The sequence below is a fragment of the Diadema antillarum genome, unplaced genomic scaffold (genome assembly GCF_040938485.1).
Source record: "Diadema antillarum isolate AM-2024a unplaced genomic scaffold, OU_Dant_1.0 seq00000150_RagTag, whole genome shotgun sequence".
Taxonomy (NCBI): Eukaryota; Metazoa; Echinodermata; class Echinoidea; order Diadematoida; family Diadematidae; genus Diadema; species Diadema antillarum.
Genome location: NW_027271223.1, coordinates 754928 through 782874, shown reverse-complemented (window position 1 = coordinate 782874; position 27947 = coordinate 754928). Strand labels below are relative to the sequence as shown.

The window sequence follows — 27947 nt, the reverse complement described above, 5'->3', positions numbered from 1 at the left end:
TTTGATTTGTTCCATATTTTATGTAGATTTAATGTCTGTTCTTTTACCAGTCTCCTTTATATTTACTTTTCTTACAGTTAACCCAGTGAGGACGAGTCCCAAGTATACTCCTGAAGGCATGTGTCTGCGGGAAATTCATGTTGTAGCAAATTCAGCCCGCCCTCAATGGGTTGAAATAAATGATATTTGTGAGAATAATCTATTTTCTATGCCTTCACTTAATGTGCATTCAAAGCGAAAAAAAAAATGTCATTCATACACATATAACGCTACATTATACAAGTACATTGCATCAAAGCTGGATAGGGACTTTAGCACTTTTGTTTTGTTTTTTGTGTTTCCAGGTAGGTCGGGAATACGGTTACAGCTCGTTATTCCGAAGGTTCGTTATTCCGAAGGCTCTTTATTCCTAAGATTTGTTATTCCGAAGGTTCATTGTTCCGAATTTCATTTTCGGATTAACCGATCTTCGGAACAACGAACCTTCGGAATAACGCCACAAATTTTCGGATTAACGAACCCTTTTTCATTTTTGGATTAACGAACCTCTAGGTATAGGGAATTTGTGTGTTTCGGATTAACGACCCTTCGGAACAACGAACCTTCGGAATAGCGAACCTTCAGAATAACGAACAGCACCCGGGAATACAGTATGCAGGGGTTTGTCAGGGGAAATTCACTAATCTTGCCCATATGGGTCAGGAATAAACTGGGGTTTTAAGACAAACATTTACATTGGGGAAATTTTTGAGTGTCTCAAATACTACCCGGCCTGTCAGGGACTTGACCGCAGCTTTCTGCTCAACTATTGCCTGGCCTGACATGAGCTTGATTGGGACTTGGTTTCGTAGCATAACATCCTAAAAATTCAACTTGATGCAAGTCCGGGCCATCTCTGGGTACCCAGGGGGTCGTGCTACAATTGACGATGTTGAACATGATATCAAGAAGGCTTTATATCATAAAGGTAGTGTAAACCCAGAAATTTTCGCTGTACATTAATTTTCACATATTTTGTGCTATATTTGGCATGTGCAAATTCAACATATTTGTAAAACCCACGAAAATATCTTTACACTTTTCTCTGCACATTTTTAGTGGGTTGACAATTCTGCAGCGCGAATTCAAGAGTCCGCGAACATGTTCTGGAGCCACTTAGCGCAAACGCCTTAATCGAGCAAAAATATTGACATACAGTATATCATGCAGAGGTGTAGCCATGCTTTACAATACCCTGTACCCTAGTCGAATGTGTGGACCACTGGTATAGATCTACTATTGAAAACTTGGAGGGATGTACACAAGAATATCACTTCCTTGCTTATTACTCATCATCATTTTTGTGGTATCAGTGCATGTGATTGTAGGTTACCCTATTTCCCCTATTCAATCTCTCTCTGTTCAGATTAACGTGTGTACACAGTGTTCACCTTGTGACAAGATGGGGTGGGTGGTGTAAGACTAGTGAAATCCTTGTCTTCCTGTTATTGCAAGATGTCACAGTTGGCAAGCATTCCTGCAGTTGCTGTCAGTCATCCCTGAATGGTAGCAATACAGGTACATGTACACTTGTGTAGAGTGATGTGGTGTCACTTCTCAGTGCAAGTAGCGTGTCGTAGCCCTTGGTGCAAATTGTTGGTTGTTCTTTATTAGGAGAAGACTGAATACGTCAGATTCAGCAACTTGAAGTGCCTTAGTGTAATAACTCTATAACCTGTTATTCGGTATATACATTGTATTTAGTTGTGTTGTTATTTGTACAAATTTCTTGAGTGAACTGATATTTGGGAAATTACCATCGCAAAAATATTGCCCTGTGAAACACATGTGCTGAGTATCATTTCTGAGATGGGAAATCACTTACTTTTCTGCTGAAAAGGGACTTCCATCATTGTGGTTCTCGATCTTGAATTCAACCTCAGCCTCTCACAAAATTGTCTGACAAGTCACTAGTTGTGAAATACCATACTCACAAAATATTTGGTGTATACATGATAGTAGTAATTTTACTGGATTGTATGTGGAATGTGTGTCAAAGATGTAGAAATTCACGTAAACAACATTTATGGCCCAACAGACAAATGCAAAGAAGACACACTTTGAAGAAGATATAATGCAAAAACAAAAACAGAAAAAAAAAACAGACTGAAGGAAATTATAGCCCTTTTTACACTTGTGTTTCTTAACCCCGGACTTTCTCTGACCCAGGACTATCGTTAGTCCCGTACCACTTTTTTCAGCTTTTTACACTGGCCAATTAGTCCCGTACTATCTCTTGTCCGGGGCTAAGGAGAAAATTGACCTTTTTACACTTGTATTTCTTAGCCCCGGACTTTCCAAACCACATGAATATTCATGATTATGCTGTGCACTGTACACGTACACACACGCACCGGTAGCACTTGATTAATTTCGTTTCTGATCGGTCAGTGGGGGTTGGACTTCGTCTCCGTCGCTTAGCCCCGGATTATTTTTTCGTTCTGTTTACACTCACTTGCTTGGCACCGCAATTGTGGTGCTAACCCTACTATTTTGCAGGGCCAGATAGTACGGGATTATCGGTGGGGCTAGCCCACTTTGGCAAAAACGAGTGTAAACAGAAAGTGGGCTAAGGATAGTCCCGTACCAACAGTGGGGCTAAGGCCCCCCCCCCCCCCTTAGCCCCACCGTTGGTACGGGACTAAGCAAAAATTTACAAGTGTAAAAAGCCCTTATGATGCATTCACTCCTTTCCTCAATGACCAGTATGCTATCACTGCAAATGTCTTTTTTTTTTTCACCTGCACACCCTTTTTGATCACTGATTCCTGTTTTATTTACCGGATAATAGCAGGGCAAACACGGTACACACAGGGTGAGTACACATAATAACCAACAAAGCTCAGTTTGTATTGTCTTGAGTAGTTCCATAACAGATTGCGTAATCCGAGTTGTATGAGCTTACACGTCATGATGTACATCTTATGAAGTCAGACAGCCCCCCCCCCCCAAAAAAAAGAGAAAAAACAAAAACAATGTTCAACAACTATATTCAAAGAAAGTTAGAATTATCAATTTGTCCCTGGGTAGGGTTAAGGAAGGAAATCACCAATCATGGAAATGTATCCAGCACCGAGTATGCGAAAATAGTACAATGCTCTTTCAACCATCATACACCTCTGCAGTGTAGGCCTACGTTGTACATAACAGGTTTCTCAATGTCACCAATGTCTGTTCATTGTTCGTGTTTGAACAAAAACAATAAACACATCACTATGCGGGTACACAAGTACCGTAGTTGAGAAATCCTGTGTACAATTGTAGTATAGATGAGATAAGATGAAAAAGTTTGGTACAGTGTATATCTCTTGTGGTTGATAAGATAAAGTGAACTTTGTATGTCTGGATAGTGTCCTTACGTAAAGGTTGACTGAATGATGAATTCTCATGATCAAATTCACTTTCACCTTCTTTCACTGACCTGTACCCAGTGTAGTCTTACAATCTCTTCATATAACCCCCAACCTGCTGTACATGTCAAGTGACATAATGCTGAATATTTGCATGATTTTTTCAAGTTGGACTAGGGGATTCATTCATTAAAATTTGGTTTAGGTACTGGGATTTAGAATTTGTAATGACAACAGACCTTCAAAAACCCTCCCGCCAGGAAGTAACAAAGTCTTTTTGGCCAGTTGAAATGTTTAAAAATGCGTTTTTGGACAATATGTAGTCAGTGTATGATATGAATACTTGTCCCATAGTCCCTAGAAATTCCTGGGGAAACTATTAACTGTAATATGGCAAACAGCATTGCCAGAGGGATAGAAAAAAAAAAGAAGCAAAATTGAAATACTCCCACAAAAGAACTGACACGCTCATGAACACAATAAGTGGCAAAGTTCAATAGCCATAGCCTTGAAAAACAGCCAACTTTGATTTGAAATCAGATATTTGATATGTCAGCCAATGTCTAATCTGCAGGGGATGATACTTTTGTTATCATTTTTAGTCGTTTGAATGAAACTGCTGTATTCACAGTTTTGTTGTGTTAATGGGTTAAGAGGAAGTCATCGTGGAGGTGTGTCACAGATTAGCTCAACTTTCAAGCGATCAGGACAATATCACAGAGCGAAAGGTGAAGCAACTTTTGCCATTGCCTATAGATGATACAACACTGCAACAGGTTATTTTAGCTGGTTAGGGCACCACGTGTCCTGCAATGTGTATTGAGCATTTCTGGACAGGGAAGAGGTGTGATGTGTACAAGAAGCAGATTGCTAATATAAACAATAGCTCTGATCGCCATCATATCGCATATGGCCATTTTTACAATCAGTGGTGTAAAACACGGTTTTGGCACTAATTGGTGTATAACTTTCTTATACACTGACGGATATGCATTATTTTTTCTCATAAACTTACCACCCACAGTGTCTACCTTGGGTACCTTAATGAACTTTCCTCTCTTTTTCTTTCAGATGTGGCATGCACTTACATGCTTGAAATCCAACACTTTTGGTGTATGCACTCTGACATGGCTTTTTTGTCAGACCTAGCATATTAAATTGTTTATTCCTTTTCATTATTTTTGTTGTTGTGGTGATAGACAGGTATCCAACATTAAGAACTATTATGTTTACCAGATTCTGCTTTGTCTTCTTTAAAGACTGAAATTGTCCAAACTTTATGTTTCGGAGGTGACATTTTCCATTAACAATTAACCCCTCTTTTGAGTTAGCTCTTGCTCACAATTATAAAATTCAACTTTGCTAATTTCCATCAAAACAGAATAGTAATCAATCTGGCTTAACTTCGATCCAAAGATTATTTGATTCAAATAGCTTATCATTTTTTGGTGAGTGTTTATAAATTTATGCAACTTTTCCGTTAACTTTTCTGTTACCTCCGAGACAACAGATTTATGTATTTGATTTTTTTATTCTTGACATCAGTTATACATTACATCTACAAAAATGTAACATATCCCCTCACATTATCTCTGAAGGAAGGTAGTAGAAATACAGCCTGTTGTTTTCATTTCGGAGCAATTTACAATTTTCCGTTAACACTTGTCACCTCCGAAACAATCGTCACCTCCGAAACAACAAGCGCATTATATTTGATAATTTCTCGAAGACAAAGCAATTTTGTTTGATTCTGTTCAATTGACAGGAATCTCTTTTGGATGAAAATAGTAATATGGCAACAGGAAGTAAGAATTTTCTAGATATTAATAAAAGATCTAATAAAAACTAAAAATTACTGTTTCGGAGGTGACAAAACACTGTTAACAAGAGTTTTTGCTCATTTCTATTGAAGAGAAACCATATTATGTACACCAATGGTTTCATTTATTTTAGTAACATAAGTCTCAAAGTGGAGAAATCAACTAACACACTCTCACTCTTATTTTTATTACTATACTGTAGGTTTTAGGGCAAATTTACATTTTTTCACTTTTTTAACAAAGAGAATGCACAAAATACACCCATCTGTTGTATATATAATATTGTAATCAAGATCAATTCTCCTGCTTTAGTTAAGTAAACATATAGATGCTTTCATCTTAGAAGCTTGATTTCCAATTTAAGCAATTTAGTTGTGAAGATTTACCAATCACAGCTTTCCATGTAGGTTGCTTTTTCTTGTGTTTCGGAGGTGACATTGTTTGTTAACACCATATTGTTATGTGATAGTGAAAGGCAAGACTTCAGTTCCTTTTCACTATCTATCAACATTTTCAAATACATTTAATATCTACAAAATCATCACAATAGAAGTGACTTTTGTATACCTACATGTAGCTCACCAGAATTCCCTTGAGACCAAAGTGATACATGTGGCAGTTCATGCATGCCCTAGTCCACAATCTTAAAAAAATCATAAAATAATCAAACTCCATAAAAAGGCCACATGCCTATAGCTGGTGCACAACTTGCTCTTGAATTCTTAGTTGTTGTTTTTCCATGTACAACGTGGTAATCATAAACAAAATTATATGATTTTTTAAAATAAAATATGACAATAATTATTACATTTTCCAAGTTGAGCCAACAGTTTATGACATTGTATTTTTTAAGATTATTGAAATTATCTGACAACTAAAGTGAACAGAGGAACAAGTCACCAGGACTGGAAAGGGAAAGATCCAAAAACAAGATTTGTAGTTCTATCTCAATATAATTTTGATGACGTGTTTACCTTGTTTTGTTATTATGTTTTATCTTAGAATTTGGCTTTAAGTACTGGAATTTCAAGGAAAAGAAAATGGTTTCTTAAAGGACAAGTCCACCTTCATATACATGTGGATTGAGTGAATGCAACAACATTAGTAGAACACATCATTGAAAGTTTGGGAAATTGGACAAGCCATTCAAAAGTTATGGGCTTTTTTAAGTACCGGTATCTATGCAATCACTGCTGGATGCGACGACTACGACAGTGTATGATGTCACATGCATACAACGATATAAAGAAAATATAAGTGAATTTCACAAAACTTTACTTTTTGAAAAAAGTGCACATTTCTTCAACTTGCTACTGATGTATGTTAGGGCAATATTATTCACCCTGCCTTCCAAAAGAGAGAAGTCAAGTATTCTTTTGTCATGCAAGAAAAGTGAAAATATGTTGAATTTTCTTGATACTTTCTCTATATCCTTGTACATGTGTGACATCACAAGCTATAGAAGTCTTCTCATTCAGCTTTGAATGAGCAGAAACTTCAAAAATCCATAACTCTGGAACGGATTGCCTTATTTTCCTCAAACTCTCACTGATGTGTTTTACTAATATTGCTGTATTTACTCAACCCTCGTGTCTATTGAGGTGAACTTGTCCTTTTTCGGTCCCTTATAGGGTTATTTGAGACCAGTTTGTGTCCGGGACCTTCTGTGAAGTTGATGGGGAAAATTACTGAACAAAAAAAAAAAATCCCCATAAGTTCACACAAAAGCATTATGCTGCTCTCTTCAGCTGGGAAACACAAATTGTTGTCTTAACCAAACTGTAAAAACTTGCTAAAGATTAGTATGAATTACAATCTAAAACAAAATAAGAGCTGGTATCCACTATCATGAAAGAGAATAACTAAACAAAATAACAAGTAAGAACTGAAAGAAAGAGCTTATATTTGAAAATTAAAGCCATGAGGAAAGACATGAATGTTCACAATATATTATTAGTTAACACCTGAGAAGTTGGGTTGTCTCTGTGTTGTGTCACCTCCAAAACAATAAAATGATTTTTTTTCTTATCTTATACTTTTTACTCTCAAAAGTGACTAATATATATGATTTGCAGGTAATTTTCAAGCAATTCAGAAGATACATAAAATATATTTTAGTAATGTCAACAGTTTAAATGAATCTGGTATATAGAAAATTTATCCCAGATGAACCAAACACCTTTCACCAGTATTATAACATTTGTATGGTGGCTATCAAGAATGATGAAGAATTCATGAACATCCTTGAATTAATCTATTTATAATACTATGTGCAAACAAAAACATAATACAAGTCAAATAAGAATTTTTGCTTTTGGCATTCATAACCTATGTCCCCACCAAAAAATTACAATGGTACCCTCCGCAACGATAACTTTAAAGATAGTGAATCAATCTAAAATACAATTTGAGGGATTGAAACTATAACTCATTGCCCACACCTTACAGAAAACCCCATTCAATTTGCTTCAGAGGTCAAAGAGAAATGAGGATTTTTGTAGAGCATGTTAGGAATCCCTTCCCTCCAAGTTCTGTATATTGTGTTTACACATTAATATGCAGTTCCAAGAGCATCCAAGTGCTAAACTTGGAAGAATCAGACTCCTGACATCCTTTATAACATTCCACATTTCTTTGAGACCACTTAACCAAATTGACTGGGGCTTTCTGCAAAATAGAGCTATAAGATGTTATGATTTAAGACCCCAAAGTAGATTTTAGCTGATTTAATCATATTTGGTGCTATCAATGAAAAAGTCTAATTGTATTTTTTTTAAGGGGGGGGGGGGGACATACTATATGAATACTTGAACACAATGTTAACATTGAATGTCACCTCCGAAACAAAGTTATTCTTCCCTGGTGTTGTGGAATAAAATGTTCTGAGAGCAAAGAAACATTACTAAAATGATCTTACACCCTCATTTCAGTTTAAGATAGAAAATGGAATGTCATGTTTTTTTCAGGTTACAATATCTAGCTTATGTCCGTCATATTCTTACTGTAAATGAATATTTCAACACAATGTTAACATTGAATGTCACTTCCGAAACGAAGTGATTCTTCCCTGGTGTTGTGGAATAAAATGTTCTGAGAGCAAAGAAACATTACTAAAATGATCTCACACCCTTATCTCAATTTAAGGTAGAAAATGGAACGCCATGTTTCTTCAGATTACAATATTTAGCTTACAACCTTCGTCCAAATGGATGGCAAACTACCGGTACCCGTGCTAATTAATGAAGTGTAAAAAAACACTTGTTCGGTGTGGTTTATCTGCTTGAAACAGGAGTTAATTTCTTGTTCTCGAGTTATAATTATCAAAAACATTGATAAAAAGAAGAAGTTTTGTGTTATTGTCACTTATTCTACAAAAAACTGAGTGTTAATATTAATGTCACCTCCGAAACATTCTATTATGTGAACTGTCACCTCCGAAATATCCATGTGTGAAAAATCCAAGATTTAAAGAAATGATTGGAATTTCATTTAACCTACATAGGAAGGTAGCCCTTCTTAAAGACTTGTTATAGTATAGAGTTTGACCTGGCTTGCCCTCCAATAAATAGTTAAAATCTTAAAAATTGCACGTCAATTGGTGTTTTTACCAAAAATTTATAAATCTCATGTATTTTTTTTTAAATTCACTTTATATTCAACCCCCAAGTAGTTTTGATTCACAAACTATATATTGTTGTTAACCATATAAACTTTGCATGGTGAAGTTTGACTACAGAGTTTTGTCATTGTGGTGCAATTCATGAAAACAAAATTTTGCTTAAATTTACTTCAGGTGCCAGGGTTTTCCTTAAATTACACCAATAACTCTTCAGCTTTAAGGTCTGAAATGTTATTTTTTCAAAAATTTGAATACTTTCCAACAGGAATCAAACAGAATAATGAAAAAATATTTTGTTTGAAATTTTGACTCTCTGAGTACAAAAGTTACACCACTGATCGTAAAAAAGGCCATATTCGTCTCGATTCTGCATTCTACAAATTTATGATCTCTTGACAGTGGCTTTATATTATTTTGATGATTTTTCATGTTTTTATATACTTTCTTTTTAGACCTGTAAAAGACATCTCACTTACTGCTGTGGTTGTCACAACTGTGGATATTTTGCAATGCATACCAAAACCTTCCATATATTTTGTCCCCGTAATGCTCTTTTCAAGACCACGTAGAAGACAAATTTTGTGCAGTCACATTGTGTCATGGTGCAGTTTCCCAAACGTACACTTTTGTTTTGCTCATGGAGAGGAGGGCCTACTTGGTAAATGTATTTATAATGTACAAGTATATGTGCAGGCTACACATGTATCGGGTGAATTCAAGTTGGGTGCTAGTGCAATCTCCCAAGCAACTGCCTTAAATCGAGCTCCTAACACTGACTGTCAGATTAACGCAGCAATACCAATCACAGTTGATTCCCAACACTAGGTGTTGGCATCAGCAAAGTCTGTGGGATTTGTGCGCCAAGAAAAGTAATGGCATGTGGTTTTATAAAGTCAAACATTAAAAAATGTGGTCATGACTGAATAGAAAGACACATAATGAGGAAGACAGATTAAAATGCGACAAATTTCACTCCTTCTCCAAAACACAATCTTAATTTTGCCCCCAGGGTCAGGTTTATGTAGCCATGTCTAGAGTGTGTGTGTATGTTACACCATTATATCGCATAGTCTTTGCCCATACATCTATTATGGATGTGAATACTGTATATGCTGTTATTTTCGCATACAGATATTTTCACAAATGACGAGGTCACAAACATTTTCATGAGATGTTGTTTTTGCACACCGACGGCGACACTTATGTGTATGCTCTATTAACAAAGCACATGGAGCCATTGTTGTGTGTTCTTAAATTTGCAATCCAACTGTGATTCACGAAATTCGCGAAAATTAAACCCTCGCAAAAATAATCAGCTTACTGTAAAACGAGAAATGTTCGCATGCATTTTAATTTCGCGAATTTCGCGAGCGCCAAGATTCGCGAAATTAAAATGCACGCGAAATTTCTTATGTACACTATATGCATTGAACGCAAGAGGCAATTCACGAATATTTCTTGCCACGAAAAAGGCCGTTGGCTCCAATTCGCGAAAATTTCGTGCCGCGAATATATCATGTTTTACAGTATACAGTTTGAGTCTCGCACGGTGACGCTAACACCAGCACCGAACTTGAAATGATGAAGATGATAATCCCTAGGAGCTCCGCTCGTGTTGGCCAATGGGGAAAAAGCACGTAAATCACCGACACAAACACAGGCCCATACAGTACTCTCCGCATAATCGGGTAGGCTTGGGCAGAGCGTTTCTTACCCCATTAAGCGGAGTACCCGATTAACAGAAGAACACGTCTCATTCACATTTGACACACACAATGTGTATGTACATGCATTGTACACTGCACCGAACACCTACACTGTATGCTTAACACGCGTGCTTGCACGGCACATTATACATACCTTACACTTGCTCAGTCAGGAGCATTAATTTACACTCTTTTTATGGACAAATATGCCTTCATAAAACTTTGTGGTTTGACTAAGACTCCTCGCTAACGTGGAAAATTTGACATTCATGATTTCTTAAAGTGTTATATCTGTGATAAAATGTGGGTAGAAAGTAGATTAGAAGAAAATTATTTACCCATTTATGCGGAGAGGCAACCCGATTATCAGGTGATTTTAATGTGCATTGGAACTGATTTTGACTTTTCTACCCAATTAAACAGAGTACCCGTATAAGCGATACCCGATTACGCGGAGAGTACTGTATTAACTTTCGGAAGTACATCATAACTATGAGGTCAACCTCTCAACACCGATTGATTTCAAATTCGGTTTTATCATTGGTGCTAGTGTTGAGATGGCACTAGCACTGAACTTGAAGTCATCCATTGGGTATCCACATTTATGATCACATACATATGTATCAAAATTGATTGTACACCATAGGTATACCAATTGTTTATTGTTTATCATTGCTTATAGATATTAATTCACTATTTAGCATCAGATTAGTGTGTAACATGACTATAGACTTTATGCATCATATGTCAATAATACTTTCTACTGTATGTAAATGTACTCTTCTACATGCGTATGATACACGGTACATTCTGTATGCTATATTCTTGTATTTTCCCCACTAGTGTTTGACATTCAGCCTAGTTGTCATTTGTATTAGCCAGGTCAGTGTTGGACAAATATCAAGTGTTTTCCAGTGGTAACCATCAGAGTGCGTGGAGTATTTGTTTTGCTGTTTACCTGGCTTGAGAACAGCTTTGCATACAATACACTGTGGGAAAAGTTCAATAGGTTAGCTTTGTGGTGAGTGTGTGTGTGGAGCACTGTATACCAATACCATGTAGGTTCTTTTTGTGAAATTAACCATTGAAATTTAAACTCCACAGTGTTGACTGATTTATACACAAGCCTTTTATGGTGAAGTCCACAATGACATCTTAAGTGGACTTTCCAAGTATTGTTGATGTTTTTGTGTTCTTAGAATTCTTCAAGGAATCCATTAATTCTTGGAGAACCTACTGTACATGTATTGCATTTTAAGTTAAAAAAAAAAACCTACAACAAGCAGATGTGCTGCATACAATTGTATATGCTCTCATCCTTCAGGCTTTCACAAGATTTGTTGTTATAACATTCTTAGAAGTAGGTAGAAAAAGTCTCAAGGCAAGTGTGAAGTATCCTGGCAAAGTTTTGTGTTTCTCATACCCCTATTTGATGTTGTTATCGGTATCATTTTATCACTCAACAAAAATGGAAAAGGGTGTTTAGGAGATCTACCGGTAGCCTTTTGCTAAGGGGGGAGGTGGGTGAAGTTTGGGTCATGACAAGCAAGGAAAAGAAAAAAGGTCTTCACATTTTTTGGTGACACTTTTCTCCCAAAATCAGCTAACAAGCAAAGAAAAGCTCAAGTGGGGGTGGGGTAGAGGTGGGGGGGGGGGGGTTAATCTTCTACCCCCAAAAACAACAACAACAACAACAACACACAGAAAAACAAAACAATATGATGAAGTTATGTGCAGTGATTGTAATGCCACTTGTGAAAAACATGTCATTCTTGTTTGGTGACTGCTATTTCATGGGCCGTGTTTGTGAAAAGGAAGGTTAAAAAAAGATCTGAGAGAAGAAACTGAATTGTGGAGTTTGCAGGGGCATAATATGTCAAATTACAATATGCTTCCATCATTGTCCTTATTCCCATTTATAAAGATTAAAAGCCGCTTGTCCTGTAAATACTATGTATAGCACCATTCTATCACAGCAAGAGTGTGTATAATACTGCTCACAGAAATGTTAGTTTTCCTGTTGATCACCTGTTGAACCCCCAGTAATTTCATTGGGAAAATTCTTGTCATAATTCCCACAAGTTTTTCCATCCAGGTGCTTTGAGATATTGAACATGGCACAAGTCTGTATGCGCCTTTCTTGCATCTTTTTTTGCCTGCTTTATTCATGACACAGGACCTGGTACCTGAGCTTGCCCATTTCAAGATGTGCCCACCTGCCTCCACAGACTTCTCAACAGTTAGTCGCCCAGCCATCGGACGATGCTGCCCAAAGTGTGCTCAAATGAGTCGGGTAAGCTACATATCCATCATAAACAGACAAACAAACAAAAAGTGTCCAGCAATGTAAGATGTCGTTGAATCCATTTGCTATCATTTGCAGCCTAGGTGTGCACAAAATAAATGGCATTTTGAAGAGGCGATGGTGAGAGGGTTAAATAAAGTAGAGGTAAAAAGAGATCTTCAAAAGAAATATATTGCTTATGATATCAATGAATTTGGCAGAACATAACCTTACTCTGAATTGAAGGGTAATTTTTGACCAGTTACTGTAGTCTAAAGATTAAAATCTTTTGAGCACAATAGCAAACATTCGATCCAAAGTGGAATACAAATTAGAAAATTATAATAATGAAATTCTGCAATTATTTAATTTCTCAAACAGTTCTTGAATGGTTTATTTATGTATTTAAAATATTCCCTTATTTTAATCCAATTCTAGTCAAATATTCACTGTACTTACCTACATGTAAGATTACTCTTTCTTTTCAGACTAATTTCAAATGATCCAGACTTCATCTTTAAGGTGTGTGGGGGGGGGGGGGATGGTAATGTTACTTTAAAGTCAATATATGGGTTTCCTCGTGCAATGTAATGGTGTCATGTATACTGTCAGAGATGAAGAAAAAATTTAGAGAATTGTTTTGGTAATGCAGTGCCAAACCATGAGAATATGTTATCAATACTTTGGCATATGACTTTGTGATGATATAGGCTTTAAAGACTTATTACAAGAAGTTGTTTTGAAAAGAGAGCCCATGTAGGTAATTTCAGATGTTACATCAATTTTGTTTTTTCGTTATGTATGAATAAATATAGTTATTGGGATTCCTGAAGACAATGCTCAAGTAACATGAAAGATGCACCAAACTGCAAGTAAATGTGACAAAACCATATGTAAATGATAGAAATTTAGGTTTTTGTAATAAGAAATGGTAAAATTGCTAAAAAGAAAAACAATGTGGGATTGTGTACAATGAACCACTGTGTGTCACATATAAATTGTTTTGATATCAGTGGACAACAATCACCCAAAAGGAAAAGCCTTGTTCAGGGTTAATTAATGGATTGGATCATGCTTTAAATTCACTTCATAGCCTTGTCACAGTAATGAACTTTGTTGTTTGTATTCATGTTAAGTGCCTGCCTCTTATTGTAGATCACAAGGTCACAGTACAGAACTGACACTAACTCTGCTGTCAACAACTTTGTTTGCACATGATTTAGAAGAGCCTATTCACACACAACAGAAACAGACCCCTTTTATACACAAAATAGAGCACAGGAGTACTCCTGAAGAGTTTTAACTTACATTATGTGCCCCTTTGAGTTTATTCATACAGAGCGTCATAACCTGCCAAAACCACAATCACAGTTGCTGAGATGGGCATACTGCAAAACGAGGAATGTTTGCATGCATTTTAACTTCACAAATTTCGTGAGAGCCAAGATTCGCAAAATCAAAATGCACTTTAAATTATATCAAAGTTCTTGTCTACACTATATGCATTGAATGCCAGTGGCAATTCGTGAAAATTTCATGCCGCGAAAAAGGCCATCGGCTCCAATTTGCGAAAATTTCATGCCATGAAAATATTGTGTTTTACAGTAACCCTTGGTAACCTTCGCATGTGCAAGAACTTTACATACAACTGTAATAGCGTTATTCACAATGCGTTCTGTGTACCACTTCTGGAGCATGTTACTAAAAACTTTCATCGGCTGGGGATGATGATAAATTAAATGACTGAGCTTCAACCAACCAACCTTCTGGAGCACTTTAGAGTTATTTCGTTTGTTCATAATACAGAATTTTGGAGCACTTCAGAAGCACTCTGCTAAATGTCCTGTATAAACAGGGTATACATGTAGGTTTTATAAAAACACTTTGTTTTTGGCAATGTGATACAAAAACATTTTTTCATGTGGACACACACACACACACACACACATACATGCACACACACACACGCACACAAACTCTATTGCTTCCTTTTTACAGAGATGCAGATGTTGGTTCATTTTGATATTTTAAACCCTCACAATATTTATCAAATTTGTGTTTATTGTCATGATACAACTGGCCACACAAGGCTTGATGCCCCTATGTCGTGCTTTGTAATTGTTTTAATAGCATGTAGGCCTACAGATCGAAGATTTAAAGTACTTTGCTTGTAGCTGAGTTAGGTTTGTTTGCCATGTGTGAATAGAGGTAAATATTACATCATTGATTTTGCATTTGGGACCCAAATTCCATAACTCTTCATGTATGAATGGGCCTAGAGACAGCATTTTCCTTTGTTGTTAGCTCATTTTCTTTCGTAGCTAATGCTAGTATAGGATGTGATAAGTGTCATAAAAAGAATTAAAGATGATGTGCATTTTGCTAAAGCTGTTTTCCACCTTGAATAAGACAATCAAATCAGGCAAGTTTTTGCAGAAATGTACGAGTTCTTTCTTGAGGTTCTGTTTCTACAGAATATTAATTTATTTTAAAAATCAGATAAATCAATATTGAAAATATAATTTTCCAAGTTTTTATCATGCTTTTGTAAAAATTACTGGGTAAAATGAGTTTGCTTGCAATTTTAGTCTTTAATGGGGCTTACCTAGGAAGGTATTTATTACATCTGTTGACACTGACACACTTGATTGAGTAGCCCTTGGTGTGTGTGCTGATGGATTTTTTGCCTTTTTCTTGGTATGAGAACTGTACACTGTGTTCTTGACTTCACACAGCCGACAAGACATTGTCTCTTTATCCACATAGGAGGTCTTTTTCCATGAAGACATCCAACGGCGAGGAATGAGGAATATCCTGAAGACACCAAAGGCTGTCAGGTCAGTAAACTGACCACAACAGTCAGACCTTCTACTGCTCATGTGTGATGTGATTCAGGATTATGATTTCATAGTTTGCTGTATTGCAGTGCATTCTGTTTTCATGGCGCTGCAGTAAGAATGTCAAAAGCATCATCGTAACCCTCAGCTTTGCTTCATCAAGCATATTACAGGAACAGACTTTGAGATATGTTGTGAGGGTTATGATTTCATAAGTTTTCTTTGTCCAGTTGTCAAAATGTTTTACTCATATGCAGCCATAGAAGGGGTGGAAATGATGAGATTTGTAGCAAGTGTATCTGTGGAAAAAATGTGGTAGAAGTAGTCTGTAACATTTAAGTTTGAGTGATATCATCTTGATATGTTGATGCATTTGGGTGAAAAACAAAAACAAAGAAGGCAGTTTTATTTGTTCAATTTAGACAGGAATGTGATTATGTTTCAAATTTTGTGTGAAAATGAAAAATGGATGTCACAAATGTGAACATGATGCCATGAATACATTGTACTCAAACTTAACAGACATCTGTGAATGCATTTTTGTTTGATTTTCTTTACCTCCATGTGTGTCCACAGGCCTGGACTGTTGTCCAGATATTTTCCTCATCTTGATTATGCTTTGTTCCGAGGAGTCTCCCACAAGTATCCACTTGCAAAGGACATGTCAGAAAAAGTGTTGGAAAATCAGAGGTTAGAGCCAGTCATTATCTCTTTTATACACATTACACAGTAGGAGGTAATTCATTCTTCAGATGTGTGTGTATCATTTACCATGGGGAACAAACACACCCTAACTTATTGTGGTCTGGGATCTCTAAAGAAGCATGCCGTACTTTCAACTCCAACTTATAATCTACCTGCAGCCATAATGAACAGCCGCAACATTTTCAAAATTGTTGTATAATTATATCTATAATGATGATATTGATGATATTAGTGATTTTGCAATGATGACAGTGTACACATTGCCACTACATTTAGCGGCATTATTTTATATATTGTTATTACTATCAGCATTCCTTACAACTAGCATACCTGCCAACTGTTCAGTTTTAATCTGAAAATTCAGATTTTTCACTGAAAAAAAATGCATTAATTTCAGAGTGTTCTGATTTTTAGAAATATCTGTAATAGTAAAGTATATGAAATTTATGAAAGTTCAGATTTTTGAATTATTTTTCTTTGTTCAGATTTATTAAGTCTCAGGGTTGGCTGGTATGAACTAGTGATTATTGATCAGTGACATTTGTTATGTTGCATATATTTCAATTTCAATTTCAATTTCAATTTATTTTCATATTTCTCGATGAAAAAATACATCAAGTATAACAAAATTAAATGAAGTACATGATATCAAGCTGGAGACATAATAAAATATTGCAAATATATAAAACATATAGTGGTCGATCTATGAAGTTTGGAATCTGTGAATGAATGCTAAAGAAATATGAAGGAACCTACTTAAAAGCGAGCTTGTTGAGCGTAGGTCCCAGTTAAAATCGAGTTGAAAGATTAAGATGGGGAGCACGGGTACAACAATGACCGAAACATAGAGGGAAAAAAAGTACAATTATACAGTTATATAACAAATTCTTCTCTAATGCAGATTTGGGGTCGGATAAGCCACATGCTGTAGGCGGATGAACCATTGTTGTTCTGGCAATAATGAGAATATGACTCAATATATAATAACAATAATACGGTTTGGAAAGTATTAGAAATTTATACATTGCGTGTATTAAGGAGGGAACACATGCACCTGCAAATCCCCCCCCCCCCAAAAAAAAAAGAAAAAAAAGAAGAGACATTTAACAACCAGTTACAGTTATGGTTTCTTATGCTCTCATAATAATTTTTCCTTTCTCTGATTGTCATTTTCTCTCTAAAGGGTCCAGCTAGCCATTCATAAAAGTGCAATGTCAGAGAGTGAAGGTGAGTTGATATACATTGTCATGTCTGCAAAAGATAAAGCACGCTTTTATCTGTTTTGTGGGATTTTCCTAATCCCAAACAATTTGTTTTTTCCTTTTGCCAGTGATATAGTGACATTCCAGGTGCTCACCATTGTGTTCAGTTCTGTAAAAGTCTTTCAAAAAACAAGGGGGTAAATGGCAAGTGACATTAGATTGAGGAAAATCATTACATTTTTGTACCCCCGCGGTACTCATTGCCCATATACTGTTGATCTTATGCCTTTGTTCATGTTGATCATATTGGATCGCTGACTTTAAACATTCATAGTATACCATTTAGCTGATACGTTAGACCCTCTATCTTCACTACAAGATGCTTATGCAGTCCAAAATTTGCATACTTCATTACCTTATTTTGCCAACTCTTTTTACAAATGCCAATTCCATGGAATTGTGATAGCATTGAGATGATTTTGCCTTTTGTGGTATTCTTATTCAGATATCAAGTACTGTAAAAGTGGTTTCTTTCACGGTGGTTTTATTTTCGCGCTTTGAGGTTGAACCGCGAATTTAACATCACGTGAAAATGTTTTGAAAAGTCACGCGAAATTAACCACGCAAGGAAATGTTCTGAACTTGCCGCTTCTTTGGTTACAACGCTATTGCGCACATGCACACACGAAGATTCTGCGCATTGAGTGTATTGATGGTCAATACACACACAGCGATACCGCGCAATGTAGGTACAAGCATGTTATAAAGTACTCGAGAGACGGGATTTCAGGTAAGCCTGCATTTCATTCTAATTTCTGTTTAATAAATAAAAGAATTATTGGATTATAGTTTGGGTTTTCATGTGCAAAATAGAACAGTTTGTACCGACTGTGAATTCACAGATTTTGCCGACCGCGAATTTAAATACACGCGAAAAAGTCGGCATCGATGGAAACCGCGAAAGTATCTGTATGCGAAAGAAACCACTTTTGCAATAGGATGGGATAAAATTGTCTAATCATTTCTCTCTTTCACTTTCTTTTCCTCTGTCTTTCTGTCTATTTCTCTATCTATCTATCTATCTATCAACCTCTCTCTCTTTCTCCATCTCTATCTATCTATCTATCTATCTCTCTATCTATCTATCTCTTTCTCCCTCTATCTCTGTCCCTTTTTCCTACTCTATCTCACCGTCAGGTCGTCCTGACCCCGAGGCACAGTACCAGGAAGCTTCAAACAAACACAGAAGAAGAGCCATGTACATACTGGGGAACATGGCTGCCAGCCTCTCCAACTCACTCATCAGGTCAGTCAGGGTGGACCATGAGCAGTATTGCCATGGTTACCAGCATGTTGTCTTCATGTAATGCTACTGATCACTAAGTGCCTATATTAAATGGGTTAGTCAAATACTGGTAAACACAGTCACGTGATGGAGGCACATTCGTTATGTTCGCCCATGGGCAGAACATTTTTGTAATGTTCTCCCATGGGAAAACATTTTCATGTAGCAAATGACAGAAGGCCTAGGACCGCGCGCGCACAGTGACTTTGGCTATGTGCGAGCGATCGAGTGCGTTGTGCTGGTGGTTGACGTTGACGTATTTGACGTGTTTGACTAACCCATATGATATAACAAATGATGACTTTTGTCGGGAACATGTACCAAACGTTCCACCCTCTGGGTGTGAAATGCTATTTCGGGAGGCTATAAGTCCCTCAACTTCGTCTCGGGACTTATAACTTCCCTCAATAGCATTTCACACCCTTCGGGTGGAACATTCGGTATGCTCCCTCCCCCGCCAGTCATCATCTATATATTAGTGCCTTTTAAGTGCCTTTTCTGTGTTGTGTGTAATCATGTATTTATATTTAGTGATGATAAAGTAATACACCACTTTTTGAAGTGGCAATTATTTTGTATTAGAACAGAAGCAGGAAATGGCATCTGTGCATTTATATGCAGATGTATCTTGTCAAACTGCAGAATTTACATTTCTCATCCCCCCACCCCAAGCTATTATCATCATATTTATGTGTACAAGTTAATCACCTAATGTAATCCCACATAAATTTACAGACATTAGTATGTTATGTCTTACCAGAAATGCTTGAAAGGCTTCTATCTCCTTATCCTGAAGTACGGTTGTACCATTTGTCATACTGATAGAATTCTGATGAAAAGTACTTGAAGTGCATGATGAGAATTTGCTTTTACAAAAAGTATGATTATTACAGATAGTAGGGCATCCATAGGGATCGATAGATACAGGAACTACTTAGTTGTATCATGGACGTAGGTCCATGGTTGTATCAATTGATAAGGGACATAAGTTTGATGTGCTTACAGCTTGTGATACCTCAGCTTTTTGAATCCTCTTCATTTTGTAAGTGCTGCATCAACTGCTGCAGATATCCCAGTCATTAGAGCCACCACCACCACCACTAGCAGCAACAAAAGTAAACAACAAAATCACCCAGGATTATGATGCTGTATTACTACCATACCGTGCAGAAACAATCCTCTGTTTCATTCTCAGTAGTTCTGAGTTTCTCAAGCTGTGAGTCTTCTGTGTCTGCTTCAATTGCCTGCTCTTGATATTTCTGTCAACCAGTTGCTGATAATCTATATAGAGCAACAAAAATTTAAAAAAAAAAGAGGAAAAAAGGAATTACCTGGGAATTTGGCAAATTTGTTTAACCCTGATTGAAATGATTGGCAACCTCCCCCCTCCCCCCCCCCCGAAAAAAAAAGCACCAAAAACTTAACAAACAAACAGCTGCCTGCTCTTAAATCCTGACTAATGATTAAGTCTTAACCATTGGAATCACTTCACGCATGCTCTTCCTAAAGCAGGAAACTGGATATCATCCATTGGTACTGAGACTGGTGCCAAGTGAGGTGTATCAATTTTTGTTTTGTTTTTTTTTTGGGGGGGGGGGGGAGGTGGGAGGTCGGAGGAGATTTAATGGGGTGGAACGGGGAGGTGTAGGATGGACTATTTTGGGTTCAAAGGGAGAAGATACAGCAGGGTTGCAAACCCTGGGTGTCTGCAAAATGTGCTGAATTGTAAAGTGTTTTGTAGATTTTATCTGACATTGTTATTAAGTTAAGGAAATGTGAAACATGTGAACAATTTTTTTTGCATGGTATTGTACAAACAAGAATGCATCACACTGGATGAGAAGTGCAAACTTCCTGTATTTCCGGACTCCCAGCTGAGTAATTTTGTGACTGCCTTTTATCACTTTAACACAGTTTGGCCGAGTCTGATTTCAGAGTTTTGATTGGATTCACATTCATTTCATGTGTGCAGACGTCCTTGTTGGAGGCTTATGATATTTATTTTTGTGAAAATATGTGTTTGCAATCTTGAAACGTAGCAATTTTCACAGGCTTGAAACAATACTACAAACGTTTGATAGAGCTAGGAAAGAAATTGATAGATAGGCATTTGTGTATTTTGCAGTCTCACAATGTCACATTTAGGGACACATGTGAGTTTATCTTTGTGTGAATCAGAGAACCGGTTCAAAGTTATTGTTCATTTCAAGACCCAGTACTAACATGACCTGTGGCAGCATAAGATGTTGAGTAAATAAATAGCACATACAAGAGATTGGTTGTTATCTGCCTGCTTACATTGGTTCAAAGATACAAAGATTGATAATGGGGAGCGGTTGGGTACAAGCACAATGACATGCAGTAGGACTCAAAGGACTAAAGCTATGTGAAAAGAAAATGGGTGGTAACAGAGGATATGTTGTAGCTATTTGCCTGGCAGTCTATTGTTCAATCCATGTGCAGTATAACTGTAACAATTGTGTGTGTGTGTGTGTGTGTGTGTGTGTGCTGTGGCAATCTGTTTGATGTGATTTTCAGTGGAGGATGTTGAGGAATCATTGAGACAAAGGTGAAGCTAGGTCTACTTGCTTGTGGAAACTTGATAAATATGTCATAGTGTGAAGCACATTTTGTGTGATTTATTTCAGTTTCTGAGATTATGATAGGATCAGTCTACAGTACATAAAGCAACCTAGATATTAAAGTTGATTGAGTAATTCTTTATAGGAGAGGGAAGAGAGAAACAACAACTGAGCATTGAGAGTTTGCTCTGGAAAATTGTAAGCAAGTCTGAGAATAGTAACAGTAAGCTGGATATGTTAATATGAGGATACAAATGTAGCAAATGTGTCAATACACTACAGCCTAAATGAAAAAATATATTATTCTACCTTATGAACATCCACTTGAAAGATTGGATGATACTGAAAGTGGAACTCCAGTGCAGTTGTATCGAACTGATCATTGTTCTGAAGTTACTCGAACAAGAAAAAATATGTTTTACACCTCAATAACAGAAATATGGTGTTTTGGGTTTGTTTGTTTGTTTGTTTGTTTGTTTGTTTTGGTGTGTGTGTACAAGATCAGTGGAATATTTTGAGGTGTTGACATCATCAGCTCACTCATTTGCATCCTGTAAAAGTGGATATTTTCACGCGACTAATTTTTCGCGCTTGTCCGGGTAAGAAGAGTTTGGCATGTTTTTGATTCCGCGGATTCAAGACATCAACTACTGGAACATATGGCACGCAAAAATATTTGCATGCTTTTATTTTCATGCTAGTTTCTGGTATCGTGAAATGCGCGAAAATTTCAACACCGCGAAAATTTCCACTTTTACAGTATTCACATCAACTGTATGAGAACTGTTTTTTCTGAAATTAGTGAACCCTCACAGTTTCATAACTTCCCCAAGTTTTATCACATTTTGATCAAATTTGAACTGTTCTCGTAAGATTTTACTCTTTCTTGTCAAATTAACTTATAATGGACTGAACTTTTCTAAATAAGCAGATGTACATGCACTACAGCCTGAGTGAGCATTTCCTCTTTAGTGTCTTTCTGAAAAGATTTAATAGTGATTTAAAAAAAAATAAACAATGTTGTTCTTTGCCACTTCTTAGAATCACTGGCTGGCTCCTGCTGAAACTGCTTGGTCTCTTCCTAATGGGAGTTCAGGTCCATGAGGGACAGCTTGAAATGGTCCAAAAGGCGGCAGAGGTTGGTTCCTTTCCCCTTACCACCCCCTACCCCCAGCACCTTTAAATTCTCAATGTACCCTGACATTTGCCATGTCTGTGGCATGTGATTGAAGGCCCTTGAAACTTGACGCATACGCTAGGCAGACCCTATGAAGTGGAACAATGTGCAGTGTTTTGTGGAGGCCTGTCCCGTACAGTAGGAATTGACAAGATTGTATGATTATGTGGTCCCCATTCACTGACAGTTCAATAGTTCCACAGCATCTGTGCGTATGGGTGAAGAAGAAACCATGGGTCTAGCTAGTGTGCTGGGGTTACCAATTGCGGCAAAGTTTAAAGGGAGAAATCAGCTCTGAGAGCTATTTGAGCTATTTTACCTGCCTAATGAAAGCTTTCGAACCAAGAAGCAAATAGCAACTCTGAAAGATTCAAACCCTTGATAATGAAGTGTGAAGTCTACAGGTAGTATGTCATCTTGTGACATGAATTTTGGTCATGTAGCTGTTATGTTATCCCAGAAGTGATCTTCACTGTGTTTTTATATAATAATCAAATGAGCTTGTGCTGAATTACAAGTATGTTACAATAAGTAGGGAATATCTCCACATTACACTATACATGTATATCTTAAGTGCAAGGAAAATGTGCTTCCTATGGAAAGTTTAAATTTAGTCCTTTTCATAATGAGTTGACAAGTTAAGTTATTGTATTTTAATCTTTATAATTATTATTTTTTAAATAAACAGATCAAAACATGGTTGCAGGAAGAAATCTTGTCTGACCGAACCTCATGTGACCATGCATTACAAAATCACCACCAAAAGAAAAAAAAAATCAAGGACATGGATTTTAGTGAAGGGTAGATTCTGCAAGAACAGACTGTAAGCTTTAAAATGATGTATAACTTCATACAAATGGACTTTCCTAACCTCTGTTTGAATAAGGGAAAGAAAGTACCCATTGTGGAAAAATGTTTACCAATACTGAGAAAAGAGGCTTTGAAATTTAGGGTCTATTCAAGTGCCTTAATCTCACTAAGCTGTGCTCTGTACAATGAATGAGACAGAAAACAGTGCTTAAAACTCCATAGCAACTACAATGAATGGAAAATCAGATTAAGCTGAAATCTTCCACTCTTCAACTTTCAGAGCAGTAGCATCAACCTTACAAAAAGTTATCAGAGTTAAAAGTGAAAAGTGTGTTTAAAGAAATGAAAAGTGGCCTCTGGTCTAAGACAAACAAAACACATTCATCTAAAAAAACAGAGTAACAGAAAAGCTGCAAGAAACACAATATTCAAACAGTTTTATGATCCCAAATGTAAGAATTACATGTGGGGAAGAATTGCTCTTTTAGAAAATATAAAAAAGTGATGACTGACCAGGATGACCCACCTACCCTATTTTGAATCCTCACACAAAATCAGGCTTTGTGACCTTTGGTGGTTTTGTGATGCACAGTCATATATTTATCTGTAAACATGGACAGTATGATGAGCTGCTTTACTCTCCATACACGATGCAGAGTGGTGTTCCAGTCATCATCGTCCCACTTCACCGGAGTCATCTCGACTACATCCTCCTCTCGTTCATCTTCCACCTGACTGGTATCAGGTTACCATTTGTTGCCGCGGGAGACAACCTCAACATCCCAATCTTTGGGTAAGGAGCTGTTGTTGTTGTTTTTCCCCTGTGGTCTGTTCGTTGTGTTGTGTTTTTTATTTGTTGTGTCAACATGCATGTTAATTTCCTTGTAATTCTTCTATTACTCATCTTGTATGGATAGCCAGGTTTGATGATATGAATTGAGGACAATGGTTTCTAGCGAGAACCAAAAGCACATATAATGCTTTTTGTGAAATCTTTAGAGATTTTAACAGCTTCTTGTCTTGCAAAATGCAGTAATCATTCTTCATTTTTTTGCACTGTTGATAATTATGGTAATTTATTTAGTGTGTGAACATCATGTGAGCAGACTCCCCACCAAGCATTCTCTCGTAGCATCTCCTAATTGGGGGTAACACCTTCAGGCATTGTGTCCATTGTTCAGGCACATTTGCCAAAGAATCATGAAAATGTCGGAGTTAGCTCAAAAAAAAAGGGCCTTAAGTCAAGTCAGCTGGCCACACAAGCTCATTGAATCGTGTGCTGATACTCCCAACCGTAGCTCATTCAGAAGTTAGCCAGTACTGATTTTTATAATTGTCATGTTTTCTCCAATGGGTTACTTTGACCCCTCTTCAGGTGGTGTCTGAGGAGACTTGGGGCATTCTTCATCAAGAGAAAACTTGACAAGGAGATTGGCAAGAAGGATTGGGTCTACAGGTCCACGCTTCACACCGTAAGTTTAAGCTTTCTAGAAAAATTGTCAAACTGGATAATCACCAAGGGAATCAGTGCTAGCCCAAATCTCTAGCTCACCAAGTAACAATTTGGTGCCCAATTTTCTCATTTTCATCTTAATTAGAAAATGCTTGGTCAGATTATTACCAGATATGAAAGGTGTTATTGCTAGGGTGTACAATGTAGAAAATCACATTTGTACAAATAGGCACAATTCCCTACTTGAGGTGCCTCAGATGCCCAAGGCCCCACGTGTGTGTGTGTGTGTGTGAGGGGGTATAGTGGGGGGTTGGGAGACAAAGCCCCTATTAAAATGAAGGAATCTTTACAAGTCTGTCTAAGAACCAGAAGTGAATGCTATGAGTAAGTGGATTGGTAATTGCATGGTAATTGCAGTGTAGGATCTGTTCAGGGCAGTTATGGGGATGAGGTGGGGATGGAGGACAAATTACATAGGACCAAAGTTTCACATTTTCTCCTTCGTGAAAACACATGGTCAAATTGGTCACCAAACTTGGCAGGCATTATCACCAAGGTGACTGACAATATCTATTCAATTCAAGGACTCCAGAAGTTCCTTAACTAGAAAATTTAAAAGATCTGGTTTAGAATCATAAAGACCCCAAGTAAATACATTTGTCAATGTACTTTCAAAAATGTGTAAGGTTATTTAAATGGTAGATCCGGGGGTCAGTTTTTAATGCACTGATCTTTTTGTTGTCTTTTCAAACTGCATGGTCATATTTTGAATACAGTGTACTTGGTAAGTATATTTTTTTTAACCAGTGTGATACAATATATAAAAAGATGCCATGCTCGCCTGTAGGCTCTCAAAGCTGCCCCCCCACCCCCAAAGTTTGCTATGTTCTCAGGTAATAATCTGCAAGAATGTGTTGAAGGTGAACTTGTGATACTCTGGTGAGCACAAGATCTCCGGTCTTTTATTGTATTCTCTCCCCCCCCCCCCCCCCCCCCCATGTGAAATAACAAACAAACACCAAGGTTGCCATTATACAAATAGAGATAATTGTACAAGAAAATATTGCCCTGTGCATCCACTGTAGAAGAATGCACAAGTGGAACAAACCCTCATGCAAACAAAGAGCATCTAAACCCAAGGGGAGTATTTTTCAGTGTATGACAGTACTTTTGTGACTATATTTGTTTGTTCAACGATGCCTTACAAATCTCCAGTGTATAGTTATTCCAATCAAGTGTCTACTACAAGGCCAATGCTTTTTCTGTTCCACAAAGTTTTCAACTTAAACATGAATACGTTTCTTTTTCTTCTTTTCTTTGAAAATATGTAAGATAGAATTGAGGTATTTGTTTAATGGCATGTTGATATTGTTCTTCTTTTCACAGTATATGGAGGAAATTCTCAGGAATAATCAGAACATGGAGTTTTTCATCGGTGAGTACAGTATGCAGTCGGACTTGTGTGGAAGAGATCTGTAGAGAGCACCTAATGTACAATTACATGTGTATTTTGATTTCTCTGTGAGATTTTAGTGTGTGTACACCTATCGGATTGAGATAACAGCATACAGTAGCTCTTGGCATTCAAAAGAGTATGTTTTATTTAGTCTATTCAAGTGTTTTTGTTCATTTAAGACAAAACATTCAATATCTTCAGATGCTGCATTATCTCCAAATGATTGAGATTTACCTGTGTAGGGCATTTTGTTTCAAGCATATGAGGCAAAAATATCAAGCTCGCTCGCTCGCTCTTTCTTTTTTTTATTGACGAGTGTTGTCATTGAATGATATGTAGCAATATTATGTTAAAATGTTTTTATTGCATTTTTTCCAGAGGGTGGAAGATCAAGAAGTGGCAAAGCGCTTGCTCCAAAGGGAGGTCTCCTCTCCTGTGTTGTGGATGCATACAGGGATGGTATGTGAAGCAATTGTTCTCCCTCTATAAATATGCAAGCACTTTATGATGTTTCTGTACAATGTGTCTGTAAACCTTCTATTTAGGTCAATTTTATCCATCATATTATGCTGTATGGTTTTTGAATGGTTCATCAATATTGTTTGTTCATTCAACTGAAAGTATCCTGAATGGTGTTAGACAGATGCACATGTGTATCTGCCCAGTAATCTATTAGTATATCTTTAATAGGTGATCCACCAAAGTAATTGATTTTGAATTCAGCCACATCATCTCAGGTGTCTTAAATCACAGATGGAAGGAATTTGATGCCATGTTGTCTCTCATTATATGTCCACTCACTCTTCTCATTTCTGACACAACTGATTTTATCATGAACCCTATATATCAGAATCACATGCATTGTCCTCAGAGCCAACTCACTGTTTGTAGCTTTTCTTGTTTTAAAGGCCAATTTTGTTTCACCTCATAATCATAAGATGTTTCTCTCCTTTGATTGATGACGGGCAGATATCATCTCAGATGCCTACATCATCCCCACATCAATCAGCTATGAGAAGATTCTAGATGGTAGCTTCAGTAACGAGCAGATGGTAAGGAGTAGTCTTGTTGATGTCATGACTTTTTTGGACACATGGTTACCGTTTTCTACACATTGAGTATGCTATGGACAGCTAGGGAATATATTTACGGGGTAGTAGATGAACAGGGCTTGTAATGGAGCTTATGACATTTTGAGATTATTTTCCCCCTTTCTGATGAAAGAAATTTTTTGGTTGATATTAAAAATGGTCAGGATCTGATTACCAGTAGTTGCCAAAGCTTGATGACTGGTTGATTGGCAACCAGTGGAAATTATTATGAGATCGGCTGTGTAATAGAAAAAACAATCACTCCCAAGACAAGTAAACCTCCTGATCATTTTAGTGAGCAAAAGCATTTTCTTTTTGTCGCCAAAGTGGCTTAACTCTCCTAGCAGCCAAAATACATGATGACCACTTGGCAGCATATCAAAATTGACTGCTTTCTGCAGACTGCCATAGTTCAGATATGACCTTTTCCGGCCATCTGTAAACCAGTGGTTGTCACAATACAGCACCTTC

General features: G+C 37.0%; 1 protein-coding gene across 1 annotated transcript in view; it reads left to right on the top strand.

Moving 5' to 3' along the window:
• Nucleotides 1-27947, top strand: part of LOC139727770 (glycerol-3-phosphate acyltransferase 1, mitochondrial-like) — a 61616-nt gene that overhangs the window by 23348 nt on the left and 10321 nt on the right. The window contains exons 3-13 of the mRNA XM_071638748.1: nt 12711-12827; nt 15585-15655; nt 16232-16345; nt 17544-17587; nt 18760-18868; nt 22531-22627; nt 24133-24269; nt 24852-24948; nt 26316-26364; nt 26764-26844; nt 27355-27437. Of these exons, the coding sequence (XP_071494849.1) occupies nt 12711-12827; nt 15585-15655; nt 16232-16345; nt 17544-17587; nt 18760-18868; nt 22531-22627; nt 24133-24269; nt 24852-24948; nt 26316-26364; nt 26764-26844; nt 27355-27437 (999 nt within the window). The remainder of the gene's footprint in view (nt 1-12710; nt 12828-15584; nt 15656-16231; nt 16346-17543; nt 17588-18759; nt 18869-22530; nt 22628-24132; nt 24270-24851; nt 24949-26315; nt 26365-26763; nt 26845-27354; nt 27438-27947) is intronic.